The sequence below is a fragment of the Microtus oregoni genome, unplaced genomic scaffold, assembly GCF_018167655.1.
Source record: "Microtus oregoni isolate MIOR12 unplaced genomic scaffold, Mior012 000050F_011, whole genome shotgun sequence".
NCBI classification, from domain to species: Eukaryota; Metazoa; Chordata; class Mammalia; order Rodentia; family Cricetidae; genus Microtus; species Microtus oregoni.
The window spans coordinates 187,520-207,066 of NW_024543235.1; the positions used below are offsets into that span (position 1 = coordinate 187,520).

At 42.4% G+C, this 19,547-nt stretch overlaps 1 protein-coding gene across 4 annotated transcripts in view; it reads left to right on the plus strand.

The window, feature by feature from the left end:
* Positions 1-19,547, plus strand: part of LOC121436953 (cysteine protease ATG4A) — a 55,673-nt gene that overhangs the window by 31,240 nt on the left and 4,886 nt on the right. For 2 of the 4 annotated variants that reach the window (XM_041636866.1, XM_041636867.1), the window contains exons 2-10: positions 1,074-1,184; positions 4,633-4,704; positions 6,599-6,697; positions 10,079-10,180; positions 10,383-10,455; positions 13,849-13,928; positions 14,510-14,697; positions 14,819-14,897; positions 18,710-18,855. In XM_041636866.1, the coding sequence (XP_041492800.1) occupies positions 1,074-1,184; positions 4,633-4,704; positions 6,599-6,697; positions 10,079-10,180; positions 10,383-10,455; positions 13,849-13,928; positions 14,510-14,697; positions 14,819-14,897; positions 18,710-18,855 (950 nt within the window). Of the gene's footprint in view, positions 1-1,073; positions 1,185-4,632; positions 4,705-6,598; positions 6,698-10,078; positions 10,181-10,382; positions 10,456-13,848; positions 13,929-14,509; positions 14,698-14,818; positions 14,898-18,709; positions 18,856-19,547 lie in introns of those variants that run through there. The other 2 variants (XM_041636868.1, XM_041636869.1) reach the window with 2 other exon arrangements.

A 19,547-nucleotide genomic window follows, 5' to 3' on the forward strand; every position in this document is an offset into this window, starting at 1 on the left:
TGTATGGAAGTGGGAGAGGCAAGAAGCTTCTGTTTCCTCTGCAGGTTCCATTACGTGTTTAACATAACCAGACCTCCCCAAACACTGGTGCTCAGGAATTTTTTATGGAAGCTTCATCATGTAAGCAGGAGCTATTTTTGACTCGGGCTCTAGCCTCTCTCCCCTTCCTGCAGGATGGGAGTTGGAATGAAACTTCCATGCTTATAATCGCTGCATAGTCTTCCAGGTGACTGGACCCATCTGAGTGCTTACCAAGAATGATTAAATTATTAAAAATGAAGACACTCTTATTACCCATGAAATTCTAAGGTATTAAGATCTCCATGTCTGGAACTGGGGTCGGAGACCAAATAATAGAACAAGAAAAGAGATGCATCTGACATCCCGGTGCTCAGGAAATTACAGGGATTTTCAAAGCTGTGTGCCAGAAAATGGGGGCAGTGAGCAAATATATAGTTCTTTTTATATCGCAACAACACAATGCTCATTTGTGAATCCCAAGAACAGGTTCTATTTATGATCAGCCTCAAGAGCTTTCTTTGTGGGAGCCATATGTATGATGGAAAATAAAAGCACGTTAAAACGATCTAGTCTTCTAGCTACAATGTTATCATCCCAACAATTGTATGTTCTCGGGGCGTGTCACAGCCTCCTCCAAGGCCTTGGCTGCTAGAAACCTCACCATATAAACCCCATAGTATTCCCTGAGAACAGACAGGAGCCAAGCGTGCCAGCATAACTGTCTTACCTTGGTCTGCTTTTGTGGGGAGAAGCTAGATAAGTGGGTGCTTATGAAGGAGGCCTGTGAAAGGAGTTTTCAAACAATTCTGGGCATGTGGCTTTTCAAACATCATTTTAAATGGAACCATGAGAAATAGGTCAAATGAAATATGAAGGGCTGAGGATGTGGCTCAGTAAAATCTTGCTATCTACCCATTTATTTAAATATTGAAATACTCCTTTAGAGTCAAGCTGATGACCTTTTAACTTCAGGGCAAAGGTAGAAATCGGCGAATCACAGGAGTAAGCCCTAGCTATGAGATTATGTTTACATTCGTTCATTTTTCCTTTAGTTATGTCCAAGTATGAAAACCAGATTACTATTTTCACTGACTACCTAGAAGAATTCCCGGATACAGACGAGCTGGTATGGATCTTGGGAAAGCAGCATCTTCTTAAGACAGGTAAGTTTGGCGGCACTGATCAGGGAGGCCCCAGCTAAAGCGGGTGCCAGGGGTGCCTGGGGTTAAGGGCGCCTCATTTTCCTTCTAGGGTTGACTAAACATTGTCTTGCTAAGGGCTAATACTACATCACTTGTTAAGCATAGTTCCTTCTAAGGCCCCAAGAGGCCTTAGCCAAACATTTACAAAGGATTTTGTTGGCATGATTTACAAAAGCAGTATATTTTTATTCTTTTCTGTAAGGAAGTTCCGGTCCCATTCCTGAAGACTTTGGGACTCAAAAACAAATGCAATCATTCATAGTAATTATTACTAAGCAGTATCTAGTCATCGGGCTCTATATTTCTTATTCTTATCATGTCTTTGTGCTTCTAGACAAAACACCTGGGAACTTCCACATAAGCCACGGCTGTCAGAAACAATATCAGACACAAGAAACCTTCTGCTTTAGATCTTCTTGTGATGACTGCAGTGCCCTAGTTAGTTGATTCTGGTTCTGTATATAACTTCTAGTTACTTGTAGTAGATGGAAAGGAGGCTTGAGCTTTCCCACTTATCACACGCATTCTTTTTTTTTTTTTTCGAGACAGGGTTTCTCTGTGGCTTTGGAGCCTGTCCTGGAACTAGCTCTGTAGACCAGGCTGGTCTCGAACTCACAGAGATCCGCCTGCCTCTGCCTCCCAAGTGCTGGGATTAAAGGCGTGCGCCACCATCGCCCGGCTACTTATCACACTCATTCTTAAAGGATAGAGAAGGCCTAGTGCCTGAGATGGGAAAGGGGCAGCTCTGGGATGTGTTACTTCCCAAGGGGAGATCTACAGAAGCCCTTAGCATAGCGTAAAGGATAGGAGGAAGCTGATCAAAGGGCAGGCGAAGAAGTTAGGCCTTGCCCTTTTCTGCGCCAGTGTTTTATTGGAAAATTGTGAACAGTGGAGAGATCACAAAGCTGGCCATTGTGAGACTTTAGCTTCATAACCCAATGGTTCTCAACCTGCGGGTCATGACCCCTTTGGAGGATAAATGATCTTTTCATAGGGTACACATATCAGATATCCTGGATACCAGATATTTACATTATGGTTCATGGTTCATAACAGTAACAAAATTACAGTTATGAAGTAACAATGAAATAATTTTATGGCTGGGGGTCACCACAGCATGAGGTCGCAGCACTAGAAAAGTTGAGAACCATTGCGCCCATTTGGGAGACTTTGAAAAGGGACTTTCTCTCTCTAAACTGTCCCTTCCTTCTCCAGGACTTCCAGTGAAGGGTTGGGGAGGACCTTTTATAGTTCTACTTTCCAAACAACAGGAAAAATCTAGGATGTGGAGTATGCCCTTATTCAGATATTAAATTTGCAAATGTCTTCCCTCCCTTCTTTTTCTTGAGAAGGGTTTTATTCCATAGCTCAAGCTTACCTGGAACTCTAGAACTCACTATGTAGACCAGGCTGACCTCAAATCCACAGCCATCCTCCTGCTTCGGCCTTCCAAGTGCTAGGATCACGGGCATTTGGCACTATGCCTGGCTGGGAAAGACCTTGCAAATTGAATATTTTGCTGAATTCCTCCCTAGCATAGAGCCAAGCTGGAAGCTATAGGGGCTGAAGAGGCAAGAATGATCTGTGTGAACGTTTAAAGGGTCAGGCATATAAAAATAGCAACATTTGGCATAGACTTACAACATACTAGATATCAACTAAGTGCTTTATAAATGTGTATATATATGTGTGTATGTATATTTTGACTTTATGTGAATTATCTTCTTGAATATGCATATCCTTAATGAAGTAGGTATTGCTACTCCTAATTTTATAGATGAGAAAACAGAAGCTCAGAAACATTGAGTGATCAATTTCTATATACAGTAAGTAGCAGACCCAAGTTAAGTCTCACCCTGCTACAAGGTTCCAATATGTAGCTCAAGCTGGCCTTGACTTTGAAATTCTCCTGCCTTAGACTCTTTTGTACTAGGATTAGAAGAATGTGTCACTATACTCTTGGGTTGAGGATATAGCTCACTTGGTAGAATACCTAGCATGTACCAAGTGTTGGATTCAATCCCCAGGACCCTGGGGCTGGTGGCCATGCCTGTTTGCTTAGCACTAGAAAGTTAGAGACAGAATGCTGGTTGTGGTGGCACACACCAGTAGGATTTGCTGAAGGAGGCAGAGGCAGGAGGATCACGAGTTCGAGGCCAGCCTGGGCTACACATTTTTTAAAAAAAGAAAAAAGAAAGATAGCAACAAAAGAATCAGAAATTTACCATCATCCTCAGAAATTTTGAAGCCATTGTAGGGTACATGAGCCCCTGTTGGGGGTGGTGCTTAAAAAGACAAGACAAGAGAACTCAACATTTTTTAAACTTTATTTATTTAGTTTATGTATATAGGTATTTTGCCTATATTCAGGTCTGTGTACCAGGAGGCCAGACGATGGCATTAGATGCCCTGAAATGGAGCTACAGATGGTTGTAAGCCACCATGTGGGTGCTGGAAATTGAGACCAGGTTTCCTAGAAGAGCATAACCACTGAGCTGTTTTTCAAAGTCCAAGAACTCTTACTCTGGAACATTGTCCATCTCTCAAAATGGGGGCTAAGTGCTGGGGACAAAGAAATACATACAACTCTAATTTTTGATTTGTTCCAAAAGATGGAATTAGAAACTATCAGTAAAATTTAAATTTCCCTTCTGCTTTTGAAAACACAATGACTATAAATTCTATACTAAATTCACATATGCATATATGACATTAAGAGAGAGAGACGACTAGAGAAGACAGAGCCATACCCAAGTACAGGAGGAAATGCAGAAGCCATAATTGTAGTGATTGAAGCGAATTTGCACCATAGAACGCAAAATAAGCTTTGGAAAGGTATGCAAGGTATTTGTGATATTATCCATTCACTTACATGAAAATAGGGCACTAGATACTATGGATAAAGTTCCTATGCAGTTAGTAGGAGCATTTCTGTTTTAGTTAAATGTATGCATTTGTACCCCTTTTCCTACACATGAAGCTCTTCCAAACATATGAACTCCTAGTTTTAGATAATAGGCGATGGACACTGATACTATCATCCTTTAGGCTAGAGACAGTTGCCTTAGTGGATTATAGAAGATACTTGCTTTTCCTATTTCTTGTCGTTTAGGCATGACCTCAGTGCTAATACCTTTCAGGATCCTGAAAATCTTTGAGAAGGAGACAGGAAGTATCTCATATCATTAGAAGAACCTGTAGAATAGCTCTGGTGAAAATGAAGGTAAAGAGAAGTATTGAAATTAGTAGGCTCAAATGGTATTAGGTTTCCTGTGAATTCCCCTAGTTCTATAACAATCAACTTGATTGGCTATCTGAAAGTAAGCTTGCTGCTGACGTAGAAGTCAAATGTAGGCATTTTTTAAGATGGGATATGATGATTTAATTTTAATTTCACATTTAATTACAGAAAAATCTAAGCTGTTGTCTGATATAAGTGCTCGTCTATGGTTTACATACAGAAGGAAATTTTCACCGATTGGTAGGTATATCATTTGTTGTGCTGTGCTTTCCTTCTTGTAGATAGCTTGCTTGAGGTTATCAATGACATCACAGAAACCTCAGAATTAACAGCTCACTGTGGCAAAGAATTTGATTTAGGGGAGCAGGTAAGTTTAACATTTCATCCCAAAATGTCATTGTGGAAGTAGCCCATCACGTGTGGTTCCATGGTGTTGTAGTGTTAAACCAGTAGTAATTTTGGCCCACCTTTAAGTGTTCATGCAACAGATGGTATTTAAAGAATCAAATAAGCTTTCACTGGGTAATATCTAACTATTAAATTGCCTTTCACTGCCATATGGTGCTATTTGACCATAAAAAAGGCTTAGGCCCTGAAGGAAAGAAAATAGTTCCTCCTATTATTTTCTCGTGAAATGAAAGCACTTTGATATTCAGAGACAAATTGAGACAGATTTCCTTAGAATTCCTAGCTGCCATCTAGGGAAAAAGAAAAGGATAGTTTGATAATTAAAAGGATTTGTAAAGCATTTGTGAGCAGTGTAGCCATGCCTTAGTAGCATGGAAAGCTAGGGAAAGAGTCCTATAAGTGGTGGAAGTTACTTTCCTAAAGAACAGCTTGTCAGACCAAGGTTGGACCTAGTAATAGGAGTGAAATTAACCTTTCTGTGCTGGGCCCAAACTGAAGTCCACCCAAACATTTTCTTTGCTTTTTAAGTAGTAGTATTACAGCAGACTAATCTTTAGTATTCTCGGGTTCTAAACTGCTAATGTTCACTGGGGGAAGAGACCTTTGCAAAGCTGGACAATTCTTTAGTCAACTCTGACAGTGTTTAGAAAGAGCTGATCTGTTCTTTTGAGGGCCTCACCCTACCTTTCCTGCACTAATATAACGTCAATCCTAGCGTTAGTAATAGCCCAAGGGCGCTCCTCCAGCTCCGAAATCTATCTACACTCCCTTGGTCTTGACATGGCAGTGCCCCTCCACTTCCTACAACAAAGGGGTTGGGATGCAGGAGAATAGCTTGGCCCACCTGTTGCACAAGAGTGCTCACTTCTTCGGAACTAGACTTCTGGGATCATACCTTCAGAAGACTTCTGCTTCTGAGGTGGAAAAGAAAATCAAGTTATCTGATTATGTTGGGCCTTTTGAATAGGACCCTAGTAGACCTCATCCTGTACACATGTTTGACTTTTACTTTATATCAAATCTCCTTCAAATGACACCCATTGTCTCATTTATTAACTGACTTTATATTTTTTAAAGATGTAATACATTTGTAACGTATTAATAGAATTTTATATAAGACCATACTCACGATACCAAGTATCCTTTGTGGGTTCTATAACTGTGAAATATTTTCTCATTTATTCTTATAATGTCCACCGATAATAGGTAGAGTATATGCTATTATCTTCAACGTATAGCTGAGATTTAGCTTGTATTGGTCTTCTGCCTAATCTAGGGTTCTTTCATTTATTTGTTGTTGTAGTAAACTTCATTAAATACATTTGGACTAGTCAAGAGCCTTTCATATGTCTTTGATCATTTTGATGTCCACCCTCGGTGGTAGTATTTGTGCTTTAGTCAAGGTAATCTCCTTGATGATAGTTACCTGTGATAGTTACTTGCCAAAATAGCATGCATACTCTGAAGTCTTCAAGCAAGAAACCCAAGGGGGCTTGCTTAGTTATTTGTTTGCTTTGTCTTTGACTGTAGACTCTGTTTCCTTTGATTCAGCATTATCTTTACAAGTTCCACTCCTATATTCAAATCCCACATGAGCTCTAAATACATTGTCTCTCTTTTCAGAATTCGTGTATATGTATATGTGTTTGTAGTTTCAAGCATGCTGATGATCGCGAAAAGATTAATTTAAGAAACACATTTTCATGCCCATCCATTTTGCCAACAGGGGGAACAGGTCCTTCATCTGATGCTGGCTGGGGATGTATGCTACGCTGTGGACAGATGATGCTGGCCCAAGCCCTTATCTGTAGACACTTGGGAAGGGGTGAGTTCCATTTGGTCTACAAATGGTTTCTGAGACATCTGCCATATCACTTGCTGCTGGGCTTTAAGAACATTCAGTAACGAGACTGCAGATCCTAAATTGCCTTGTAACAGCTCAAGTGTTGGGCTGAAAAGTCAACCAAGCCCATCATGAGAAGGAACTAGCTGATACTTCCTTATGACTCACCAAGCAAGAGTTATTTCCAGGGACAGAACTAACCTGGGGCAGATGTGTCATTTAAAATTTCCATTTTTACTGCTGTTTGAATGGGTCCTGAAAATGTCAGATTAAAAAAAAGCTGTGACCCTAAACTGGGCATGGTGGCAACCCTGTCTGTGCTCAGGAGGCAGTGGTAGGCCGATCTCTGTGAGTTTGAGGCCAGCCTGGTCTATCAGAGAATTTCATGACAGCCAAAACTTCCTAGAGAGACCCTGTCTCAAAACACAAACCAAACCAAATGAAAAGCTGTGGCCATGGTGGCTCACACCTAAAGTCCTCCCACTCAGAAGGCTGAGGTAAGAGAGCTGCTGTGAGTTTGAGGCTAGCCTTGCCTGCATACTAAGTTTCCAACCAGCCTGGACCACAGAGCAAGACGCTGTTTCAATAAACAAAACAAAACAAACAACCAAAACAAAATGAGAAGATAACAAAGAAAACAGGAAGAAGGGTGTGGTGATTAGTCTGTTTCTGAACTCTTTTTAAAATACCCATGTAGCTCAGGATATAAATGACCTAAAGGAAGTGCTTAATGAGGAAGCCAGTACTATTTTGGTTTTGGTTCCCTGCGTATGTCCATTTGATAATGAATAAATCCCTAAATTAGCTTTCTCAGGAGGCAGCTTCACTATTTAAGAACCTTCTGGTTATTCTTATTTTCTCTGTGACATATGCATGCTTCTTCATGGACCTCTGGAGGATGGTCTTAGATGGACACCAGAGTAAAAGTCCAGTTTCCCATGCTACCAAGCTGCTGAGCTTGCTGGCTGTTGTTAATCTCACTGTGCAGACTCACAAGTCCTGTGGCAGCTTTTAGAGAGGATCTGCAAAGTGCTGGGGGAGGTTTTCCAGCTCCTTGCCTTCCTGCTGGGATTGTTTTCTCTGTGTACTGTCATCATTTCTAGCCCACAGACAAGAAAACTGGGGCTCATGGCAGCGAGGTGATTTGCCCAAGGGCAAGCAGCTTAGATGTGAGATTAAAATGCTTATACTTTGATTCTGTGTCCAGCAAGTATACTACACATACTTCTTAAGCTAGACTTATTATTGTTTTAAGGGATAAATCTGCATTTTGTTAGCATATATCAATTGTACAAAGTAGTAGATTTTATTGTGACATTTCCATACATTGTATTTTGACTATAGTTTCTCTATTGCCATTTCTTTTTTAAAAAAATTGTTTTTAGTTTTTAATATTATGTTTGTATGTATGTATGTGGATTTGCATATGTGTGCATGAATGTAGTGCCTACAGAGACTAAAAGTGGGTGTTGATGCCCTGGAACTCCAGTTACAGATGGTTGTGAGCTATCTGACTTGTGTTCTGGAGACTAAACTTCTGTCTTTCACAAAAGCAGCATAGTGCCCTTAACCACCATCTCTCTAGACCCTCTATTGCCATTCCTTATCCCTCCTTCCCTCCTCCTTTGTCCCCTCTTACTGTCCCCCATAATCCCTCTTTCATTTTCATGCTTCACTTTCTTCTCCCTAGATTCCACATATGAGAGAAAACTTGCAATACTTATCATTGTGAGATTGGCTTAATTTTATTTCCCAGTTGCATCCTTACTAGTTATTTTTATTACTTATTTACTGTGTGTGTGTGCGTGTGCATGTGTGTGTGTGTGTGTGTGTGTGTGTGTGTGTGTGTGTGTGTGTGCGTGCATGCTCTCTGTACCACAGTGTGCTTGTGGAGATCAGTTGTCTCAACCATGAAGCTCCTGGATACCAAACTCAGGTCATTGGACTTGGAACCAAGCACATTCAGCTGCTGAACTTTCTTGCTACCCCTTTTAATTTGTTTTTTAAAAACTTGAAGGTGAGTTAGTTCTGAAAGTGAATTCTTGAAGTAGGGGACTTGATGGAAAAATCTGCACAGTTATCAGTTACTGTTGCTTAGCAGAAAAGCAAATAGCAGGGAGGATTTGGATAGAGCTTGTAGTTAAAGTAAATTAGAAGAGGTAATTTTGTAAGGATTTTGGGTTCTTTCTTATTCAGTCACTTTACAATTAAGATGAGGTATTCATGTGACAGTCATCAAAAAGTATTTGGTGGCCCTTAGCTACCCATTAATCAAGATTTCCCCAGAACCAGATAGTTGAGTAGCTATTGAAATAAGTTGGCTGTGGTTTGTCCTAGTGGATATGATAGAGTTGAAGCTTAAGACTTTGGGTTCAGAGAAACTAGAAGCAGAAGGGAGCTGAGGGATCCAAAGATGATCCTGTAGACTCATGTACATGGCCAAAGTCATTAATTCAGGCCTTAGTTGTTAGACAGGGTCTCTCACTGAACCTGGAGCTTCCTGACCTGGCTAGACTGGCTGGTCAGTAAGCCCTGGAGATCCTCCTGTCTCTCTCCCCAGCACTGCGTTATGGTGCATACTACTCCTGCACTGAGCTGTTTCCATGGGTGCTGGGTTTCTAACTCTGGTCCTCATGCTGGCCATTGTTTTACCAATGGAATCATCTGCCTCCTGCTTTGTGTTTGGTTGGCTGTTCTGTTGAAAAAAAGGTCTTGCTGTTTATAGCTTAGGCTAATCTTGAACTAACAATATAGTCTAGACTGGTGATGAGATCGAAATTTTTCTGCCTCAACCTTCTGAATGCTGATATTATAAGATTTTTTTCTCTCCCTTCTCAATATACAATTTTTAAAAACACTTCCTTAGCAGTGAATTGTGTCTATTATTTCCACATAAACTTTCATATATCAGAATAGCACTTCCCGTCATGGGACCCTTTGGCAATACTGCCAGAATGGAAGGACAAAAGCCACTGTAGAGATGAGACACTATGGCGTCTGGGTTATATCCTTGCAGCATAGCTGCCAGAAAATAGCTTTGTGACACTGTTGATATGTAATTGCTGGCCAGCTCCAGCCCTTGGGGCAAGTTCAGTATTCAATTCCATCCTCAGCTTTTAGCTTCCCCACACATGCTAGCCAAGTGATCTCCATTCCCCAGCCCTGGCTTTCACTTTATCCCCACCACATCTATAGAAGTCAGTTTTGCAGCATCTGCTATCTAAATGAAAGATACTCAGAAATATGCCAGCTTCACCAGCCTACCTCCTCAATGTAGCTTTCTTGTTTTCCTTTTAATTTATTGCCGGGTTATAACAGTTACGGCTGATTTTAACCCTTTTTTATCCCCTCTCCCTGCAAAAGATTGGAACTGGGAGAAACAAAAAGAACAGCCCAAAGAATACCAAAGGATTCTGCAGTGTTTCCTAGATAGAAAAGACTGTTGCTATTCGATCCATCAGATGGGTAAGATCATCAGATTTGTACTTTCAAATTTTGTAGATTTTCACGATTGTTGCCTATGAACTTTTTCCTTCCCTACCTTATATGGAGCTTCACTAAGTTGTCTGTCTGCTTTTTCATGCCAAAAAAAAAAAAAAAAAAACCAGGAATCTGTGGCTCACGAAAGGTATTTTGCTAACTTGTTGATTTTTTTCACACACAACAGCACAAATGGGTGTAGGAGAAGGGAAATCAATTGGCGAATGGTTTGGACCAAATACAGTTGCACAGGTGTTAAAGTAAGTAAAAGTCCGGTGCCTGCTTGTTCTACTTGCTTTTATGCTTCCACTGCCCCAGCCAACTAAACTCCTACCCTCTTAAGTATGCTTGCAATCCCATCCTTCCTGCTAAGCCATGAAACATCTCTACCATCTTGTTCAGATACTCCTTTGATGTGCATAAGTATAGGCCTCTGTCTTGGTATATCAGAGCTGCAGTCACTGGTATCAGCACAGGTGGCTCTACTCCAGGACTCATTCTGTTTCTCGTCCTACAGATGGATGTTCATTTGCCAGGGAACCATCAGCCTGTGGGGTCTTTTGAAGTTAATAGGTTCATACTAAGTGCCAGAGGCTTAACTGGATTAGGCAAGAAATAGACTCCTATCCTGTATAGTAATAAAGGCCTCTACTGAGCCAGGAAGATGACTCAGTGGGTAAAGGTGCTTGCTGCCAATCCCAATGACCCGAGATCAGACATGGGCAGCAGAGAACCACCACATGGTGGAAGAAGAGAACCAACCCATACAAGTTGCCCTCTGACCTTCACACACGCACCATAGACTGTACCTCCCCCTAAATAAAGTATTTTTTTTAAAAAAAAAAAAAACCTCACTAGTTCATTTAGCATTTACTGGGTGCCTTGCTGTGTTGAGTACTGGGTATACAGAGATAACAGACACAGTCCTCGCCTCAATGAACTGACTGCCTATTGGAGGATGCCAATCCCAAGGCAGTCTTGGGATTAGTTTGGTATCTGTTAGCAGGTTTAAAGTGATACTTTCATAATTGCCATTTTCTATTGCACAATTTGTGTTTTACCAAGAGGTGAGGTAGAGGGGTCACAGTGTCAATGGGGTGAGTGTCATCAGTACCCACATCTTCTCTCACTTGGAGTTCTCTCCTTCCTGACAATTTGCCAATGGATGAAAACTCCCTGCGGGCAGCCTGTATTTGTCTTGTTCATTCTGTAGCAGTGGCCCATAAAACTGCCTACTACATAGAAGCACCCAGTAAGCACTCAATGAATAAATGAAATTGGCAGCCAGAACCTGGGGCTAGATGTAGGGATCAGAAGATGGAGATCATTAGGCCTCCTTTGGTGTAGTGTATTTCAATTCCTGGCTATTATGGCTCCGTATAAAGTAGAGAAGGGGCTTTGATTCAGCGGTTAAGCAGTCTTCAGTGAATAGCCCGTGGAGCTGTGCATACGAGGTGAGTAGTCTGGATCTCCTGGGACCCAGGGACACTTGTATCTTGGCTTGATTCCCTGATACCAATGCAGCTTCACTGAGTCCACTTTCTTGCCTTAGTCAGAGTACCTTCTGGGCATCCTTGCCTCTCCTGAGCGAGGAACTGGCCGTATTCCAGAAGTGCAGTAGGAACAGACCCAGAGAAGAATGTATAAAATATTAGAGTCACTAGACTGAGCCCCAAATCTGGTTTCAAATAGATTTTTTTCTTTCTTCTATGTTTTATATTTTAAGGTTTTTAACAATAAACAAATGGAAGGTCGTTTTTAATTTATTGTTAAAATCAGCATATTGTGTTAGATATCATTATGACATTTGCAATCAACGTGTTTTATGCTTTGCCTCCCCCTGTCTCCCCACCCCTGGTTATTCTTGTCTTCCCCTGATTGCCTGACCCCCCAAGATTCCTTTCCTCTTTTATGTCCCATCTGTCCCTTTGCCCTCTCTCATCTATCTCCATTCTCATCAGGATTTAAGTATGCTCAGATTTTGTGTGTGTGTGTGTGATTGCCTCTGTTAACAATAGCACATATGCTTCTTAACACAGTAAAAGACAGACATCATAATTTGGAAATCAAAATGTATTTACTATATGTAAACTATTGAACAGTACAGCTTAACAAGTGAGCTGTTTTCTCTGAGGATCAGCTGGCTGATTGGAGTTGCAGCTCCCTACCACTGCTCGGCATCGGCAGAGGGTCTTACACTGTGTGTGACTAGCCCTGGGAATGAGTTCCAATTCAAAATTCAAAGTTTGGTTTCTGCTGAATGTTTGTCACTTCCACACCATCCGAAAGTAAAAAAGTAGTAATAACGATTGTAAGTGAAACCAGAGACCATATAATCGCATCATCGTTATTTTGAGAAAGGCGCTGAGTTAAAATTAGTAAATTAAAAGTGTAATGAGCGCTGAGGAGATGTCTCAGTGGATAAGGTTCTTGGCTGCAAGCATGAGAACTTAAATTTGGATCACCAGGAACCATGTAATAAGAAAAGAACAAGGAACATGCGCCTGCAACCCCAGCCCTCCGGGACAGACACAGGAGGATCGCAGGGTCATTGTCTAGCTGAAATGGTGAGCTTCAGGGTAAGTGAGAGACCCTGACTAAAATAGTACGGTAGAGAAGCAACTGAGGGAAGACATCATCCTCTGCGCTCTCTCTCTCTCTCTCTCTCTCTCTCTCACTCGCACACACACATACATTCTCTCACATGTACACCCATTCTCTTCTCTCTCTCTCTCTCTCTCTCTCTCTCTCTCTCTCTCTCTCTCTCTGTCTCATGCACACACACACATATTCTCTCTCCTCTCTCTCTCTGTCTCGTGCACACACACACACACATCCTTTCACATGTACACCCATTTTCTCTCTCTCTCTCTCTCTCTGTCTCTCTCTCTCTCTCACACACACACACACACACACACACACACACACACACACACACACTTTAGGTGCTAGGGATGGATGGATGGATGGATGGATGGATGGATGGATGGATGGATGGATTGATCCAGGACCTCATACATGCTAGTCAAGTACTCTGCCACTGAAGCACACCAGCCTCCAATATATATTTTAATGGCATTACTGTTTTTCTTTTTTAAGGAAATCAATAATTGAGAATGTCTTTTATTTAGGGAAACAAAATATGTTGAAATTTTCAGGACAGATATATAGATATCATTTCTTTTTCCTCTACTAGGAATACTGTCATTTGATGAGGTAGAGTTTTCCATTTTTTTTTTTTTTTTTTTTTTTTTTGGTGTTTTCGAGACAGGGTTTCTCTGTGGTTTTGGAGCCTATTCTGGAACTAGCTCTTGTAGACCAGGCTGGTCTCGAACTCACAGAGATCCGCCTGCCTCTGCCTCCCGAGTGCTGGGATTAAAGGCGTGCGCCACCACCGCCCGGCTTAGAGTTTTCCATTTTATAAAGCATGACCTTCTTTTAGAAGTTCAGATACAGTGGTTCTGTTGTGGTATTCTGCAAATCCCCGGACATGGAATTTCCCAGAACTCTTGTCAAGCCAGAGCTAACCCAAACACAGGCTTTTCTGTGGCTCAGTGTGTGGTGACGTTAGGAATGCTGGGAGTATAGCGTACCACTTCCAACTGATGTTTTCATCTTCTCTAGTTGTGATTTCATTATATGTTGCTTCGCAGAAAACTCGCTTTATTTGACGAATGGAATTCCTTGGCTGTTTATGTGTCAATGGATAACACAGTGGTCATTGAAGACATCAGTGAGTCCATAGATTGTTAGCCTTCTCATTGGTGGGTGCAGTCCCTTCTCTAATTCAGAAATCTGGAGCTGGAAAGATAACCACGGCCTGCCCCACAAGGACAGGGAAGCCCAGGAGAGCAGAGTGGCTCTCTTCCCTTTTCAGTCTTCTGAAACAGAAAACCTTTTTCTCAAAGGTGTGCCACGGCTTTTGCTTCAGGAGGGAAAGTGTGTATGATCTGTCAAATCACAGTAGATGGATCATAGAGGCCTGCTATTTCTACCATGAAGGGTAGGAAAACAGAAAACACAGTCCATGACTCCAAGGCCCTTAAAGACTAATTTAGAAATGAGATCCTTGGAACAGGCCCAGAATACCTGTTGGCCACTAAGCAGGTGCTCAGTGGCCAATATGAAGAGTGACAAGCTGAAAGAACAGCATAGCATTCCTGTGGGAAACGGGGCTGACTGGTCCGTGGTGGCAAAGGAGAGGGCCTTTCCAGGCATGAAGGGCTGCATGCAAGGTCTTTCTGTTTTACCTTTGTGAAGGCCCTAGTGCTAGATACTCCTGCCTCATCCCGATCTCTTGCCTTCTGTTTCTAGAGAAGATGTGCTGTGTTCTTCCTGTGGGAGCCAACACAGCTGATGAGAGCCCTCCTGCTTCTCTGACGGCCTCCAATCAGAGTAAAGGCCCCTCTACCATGTGCCCAGCTTGGAAACCCCTGCTGCTCATTGTGCCCCTTCGCCTGGGCATAAACCAAATCAATCCTGTGTATATTGAAGCATTCAAAGTAAGTCTCTTTTTTTCTCGAGCCCATTGCTGCCTGCCCATCACACTGCCATGTCAGCACAGAGATCCGTGAGCAGCAGTCCACAAGTGAGTTGAGAATCTTGCATTCTCTTTCCCTTTAGGAGTGTTTTAAGATGCCACAGTCTTTAGGGGCTTTAGGAGGAAAGCCAAATAACGCCTATTATTTCATAGGATTCTTGGGTAAGAAAGGATGGATTGCAAGTAAGTTGTCATGGGCTAGGGAAGGGTGTGGGGCAAAGGTGCTCATGGGATGTAAGAAGTTCCGGTGAGTGGGCATTGCTTTAGCCTAGGGATACTGTGGCCTCTCATCAGCTCCTTCTGTCTCCAACCTGACCTATACAGAGTGATTCTTGCTTCTTTGTGCTTGATGGATGCCAGGTCCCCATTCATGCTTCTACTTCTTTTCCTCTTGATGGGATAGCTTTGCTCTTTTCTTCTGGTTAGACACAAGGTCACGGCATCGCTTCAGAGTGGTCCTTTCCTGCATGTGAGTCCCAGGACAGTTGGGTTTTAGTACTCTGCCTTTGCTGATATCCTTCCTATTGAAGTTCAGGAAATAGCCTTGAAGCATCCACTGGTTTCCCAGGTCACTCTGAATATACCTTCTGTCTTATTATTCAGAACCATGATTAGGTAGGAATTAGAAGATGCAAAGGCAGAGTTGTACCTTTTCTGTGACTAAGCCTTAAAAATACGAACCTCTGTAGTCCTCTATAGTTGGGTGTGATAGAGCATACCTTTAATCCTAACACTAGGGAAATGGAACAAGTGGATCTCTATGAGTTTGAGGTCAGCCTGGTCTGCATAGTGAGTTCTAGGCTAGCAAGGGCTACATAGTGAGAACCTGTCTCAAAAATAAAACAAACCTACTACCCTCCTAATATGGGCCCTAATGGGCTCATCATTGTATGCATGTGGTGGGAATCTTGCCACCTTACTCACTAGCTCTGACCAGAGACGTTTAAGGCCCTTAGCACACGGCATGCTAGAGGGTCCATCTAGACTTCATTTGTTCACTCATCCCTTTTGGAACCTGTTAAGGTACAGACTCACTAAATTCAAGATGGGGCCTGAGACATGTTTTTCTAAGGGTTTTCAGTGCTACTGGAGGACCATGATTTAAGAACCAGACCCGGATACCCGATGAATACTGTACACTGTGAGAAGAAGAGGGATATAGCCACAGACATTTGGCACAGGACGTTCTCTTCTGGAAATAGAGTGGTCAGCCATGAACTTAGACTGCTTGCCAGACAAGAAGAGCTAGAATATCTGTAAGCAAGTGCCATGAGAGAATACACAGAGAATAAAGCAGAGAGGATGCTGTTCATCTTCCCAAACCATTCTTTGTAAACCAGGAGGTGGGATGGTAACACACATAGCACATGAGTCTCTTACTAGATATTGGCTTGAATTCTGGAGAAAGATAACTCAGGATCATGTTTCTCTTCTTTTAAATAAGCCAGCACTTGACTCTCTGTTAGGTCATCTCATGGTAAAACTATTTGGCAAAGAGACCTACAGTAAGTGTTCAGTGAGAGATGGCCCCACCCAAAGCCACCCACCGGTGTCCTTCCTTAGCTCTTTGTTCCCGTCTTTCTTGTGGGGGTTGCCACACAGCTGCTCTGTTTCTGTAATGCTGCCATCTACTGATCCATCCTTAAAATTACAACTTAATAGAAAATCTGGAGCTACGAACATTCAGATGCCCTCTTTGTTTAAACTTTGGAGTCCTTGTCAAACAAAGTGACACAAAAATATACGGCCATCACTATCTTAGTGTCTGTGGGTTCCCCATGGATAGATCTGTCTAAACATGGATCAGCAATATTCTTGGGGAAAAGTTTGTACTGAACGCATCCATCCTTTTCTCATCATCACTATCAGCCCTGTGAGACAGACTGTTACTTCCGTTTTATACATAGTGAAATGATGATGTCACTCAGCTAACAAGCAGCAACATCAGGATTTGATCACAGTTTGGTTATCTCTGTCTGCCCTCCATACCTCCCATTTTTCCCCAGGGCCCTCCTGCCAGGTGCGCAGCTGGAGAAGATGCAGATGTGGGAAGCTCTGGCCACGTTAATACTCTGCCTGTCAGATTTTGCTTGCATAGGGAGAAGGAACTGTTTGTTCTTTGCTCTTGGGTATAGGTTGCCATGTGGAGATCTATAGCATTAGGCCCATCTGTGCAGATGGTTGTGCAGCCTGCCTGTTCTCCACGGGCCTCAGTGGAGACCCTTAGTTAGTCTCAACATCCATTTTTGGACGTCATATGTCTTGTGCTGTATCTCTTATAGAAACTCTCAGAAAAAAAGCAGCCTGCAAAGCTTTCCCCTCTCCACTCATGGGGAAAGGTTATGGCTATATGATGACAAGCACCCTGGTGGATGGTTAGGTTCTATCCCTCTTGGGATGTCTATCTTTATGTCCCCAACTTCCCTTTCTAACTACCATTTTGTAAGGCCTTAGACAAGCTTTCTGCTGAACATCTTGGTTGTTGCTCTTCAGTGTGATCTGAGGCTATTGGGTTACTGATCTTACTCACCCTGATCTAGTGAGGAATTTGTGCCATGACTTTCATGTGGCAAATCATACGGGGACACTGATTTCCGTACTTCCTAGCTATATATTTGTGAGTAAATATGTCTGGCTCAAAGTGAGATCATTAAAATAGCTTTATAATGGATCCTGTATTGCATACATTTCACAGAGGTGATCATTTCTGGTTCTTATATACCATCTAATGTACTAGAACAGGCCCCATGACCCCAGTTGAAAATGAGAGTGTTTGAAAGGCAAATGAGTTAAGCAGTTTGTCTTTGTCTATGAAACAGAACAGTGAAACTTACCAGGCATCCATAACATATTCTTTACCAGTAGAATCACATAGATGCACCCTCCATATGGAATTCCAAAGACTTTGGGGACATTTTTTTGATGCCTTTAAATCTTTTGTCACCTGAGTTGAGGACATAGAGACCCAGATGACCTTGGGCCTGGACAGTGAGATCAGATGTTTCCTGAGGTATTTATGTCTACTTATTGGCATAAGAACTTCTGCCCTTTAAACATTGGACCAAGGTGGACATTTTATCATCTCAATCTCCTCCAAGGTCATTTTGAGGTTGAACTTTTGCAGTTCACTGAAACATGGGTTTTCTCTTTTGTGTGAAACTTAGTCATTTTGGACTTAGGTTTTGGCTCAGTGGTAGAATGCTTGCACAGTATACACAAACTCTTGAGTTTGATCTCCAGCAAAACACACACACACACACACACACACACACACACACACACACACACGTCAGTCAATCCAAGTAGCTTTTTTTCCAGTGATGTTCATCTATACCAATGTTTACATGACAAAGGCTGTCTTTTCTGATGGGAACTGACAGACCTGCTCACAAAGACTAACCCACTAGCTAATTGCTAATCATGAATAGGCATCAATTTAGTGGGTTCTGATCCACAGAGCTTAGCTTCCTGTTGTGTACAGGTAGAATTTCCTTTGGAGGCCAAGGCTTTTTCCATCATGAGAGATGCTCTCTGAGTTTGGTTCTGAGAACCAGCTGTGTATCTCAAGATGCCATCCAATGCTGAAAGAGGCAGTGCGCCCCCTAGTAGCATTGGAGCTCCCAACTTGAGGGATTCTCCTATCAGCACCTCTTTGCAACTGCTGCTCACAGAACCTGCCATGCCATCCTGTGTTCTCTCATTCCCACCTTCCCCAAACCTATCCCTTTGCATTCTGGGACTTGGACTTAGGGAAGATGTGTTAGGTCAAGTTGTCTCTTTGATTAGATTTTGGCACATGTGGCTTCTCTCAAGCATGCTTACCCTGGCTTTGGGCTTCCTATCATCCCATTCTCATTGTTGCAAGGGAAGGGGATTTTAGAGCTATGGGTGGTGTCAGAGAAAGTGCATCCTTGGGATAGCAGTGGGGCCAGGGCCAGAGGTTCTTCAAAGACTAAACATGTCTTTGTAAACAGGCGATGAGCTGATTTTCTTGGACCCTCACACAACCCAGACCTTTGTGGACACTGAAGAAAGTGGAATTGTAGACGATCAGACGTTCCATTGCCTGCAGTCTCCACAGCGAATGAGCATCCTGAACTTGGATCCTTCTGTGGCCTTGGTGGGTATTTGAAGGAGCTCTGATGGCAAGCTATTAAACATCGATTCCTTGGCAATTGCCCAAGTTGTTAGGTAGCATGGCAACAGTGCATTTGCTCTGCACCCCCAAAATGAGGCACTGTGATATGGCAGCTAAAGAACTGACCCTGGGTCCAAACTGATCAAGTTAGGGCCCAAGCTCAGCTACTTAACTATGTAGGAAAAGTCATAACCTTTCTGAGCCTCAGTTGTCACACATCTGGGAACAAGGGAAACAATAGTTGCCTCATTGTTTGCTTATGTGAGGTGTAATCTATATATGTATCTATATATCTACACACACACACACACACACACACACACACACACACACACACACAGCCCCAGACCAGGACACTGCAAACAGGGTGTCAATGTTAATTGTAGCATTAGCATTTCTCCTCTTATTCTTTCCTGCCCTCAAATGTTTGCCATATCAATATAAGGTGGGAAATGACTAGGAAGCGATTAAGGGAGGAGGACTCCCTGAGAGGTATCTATTTCTTGATGCCCAATCCAGGAAGACTTTGCTCTAGAAAGTGTGATTGCTATCAACACATATTGAAAGGGCTCCTGCCTGTGAAGCAGTCAGTATTTCTTAGGCCCTTCTGCATCTTCATTTCCTGTTTCACCCATCAGAACACCAGTGACCAGGGACTGATACTCCCCTCTTGT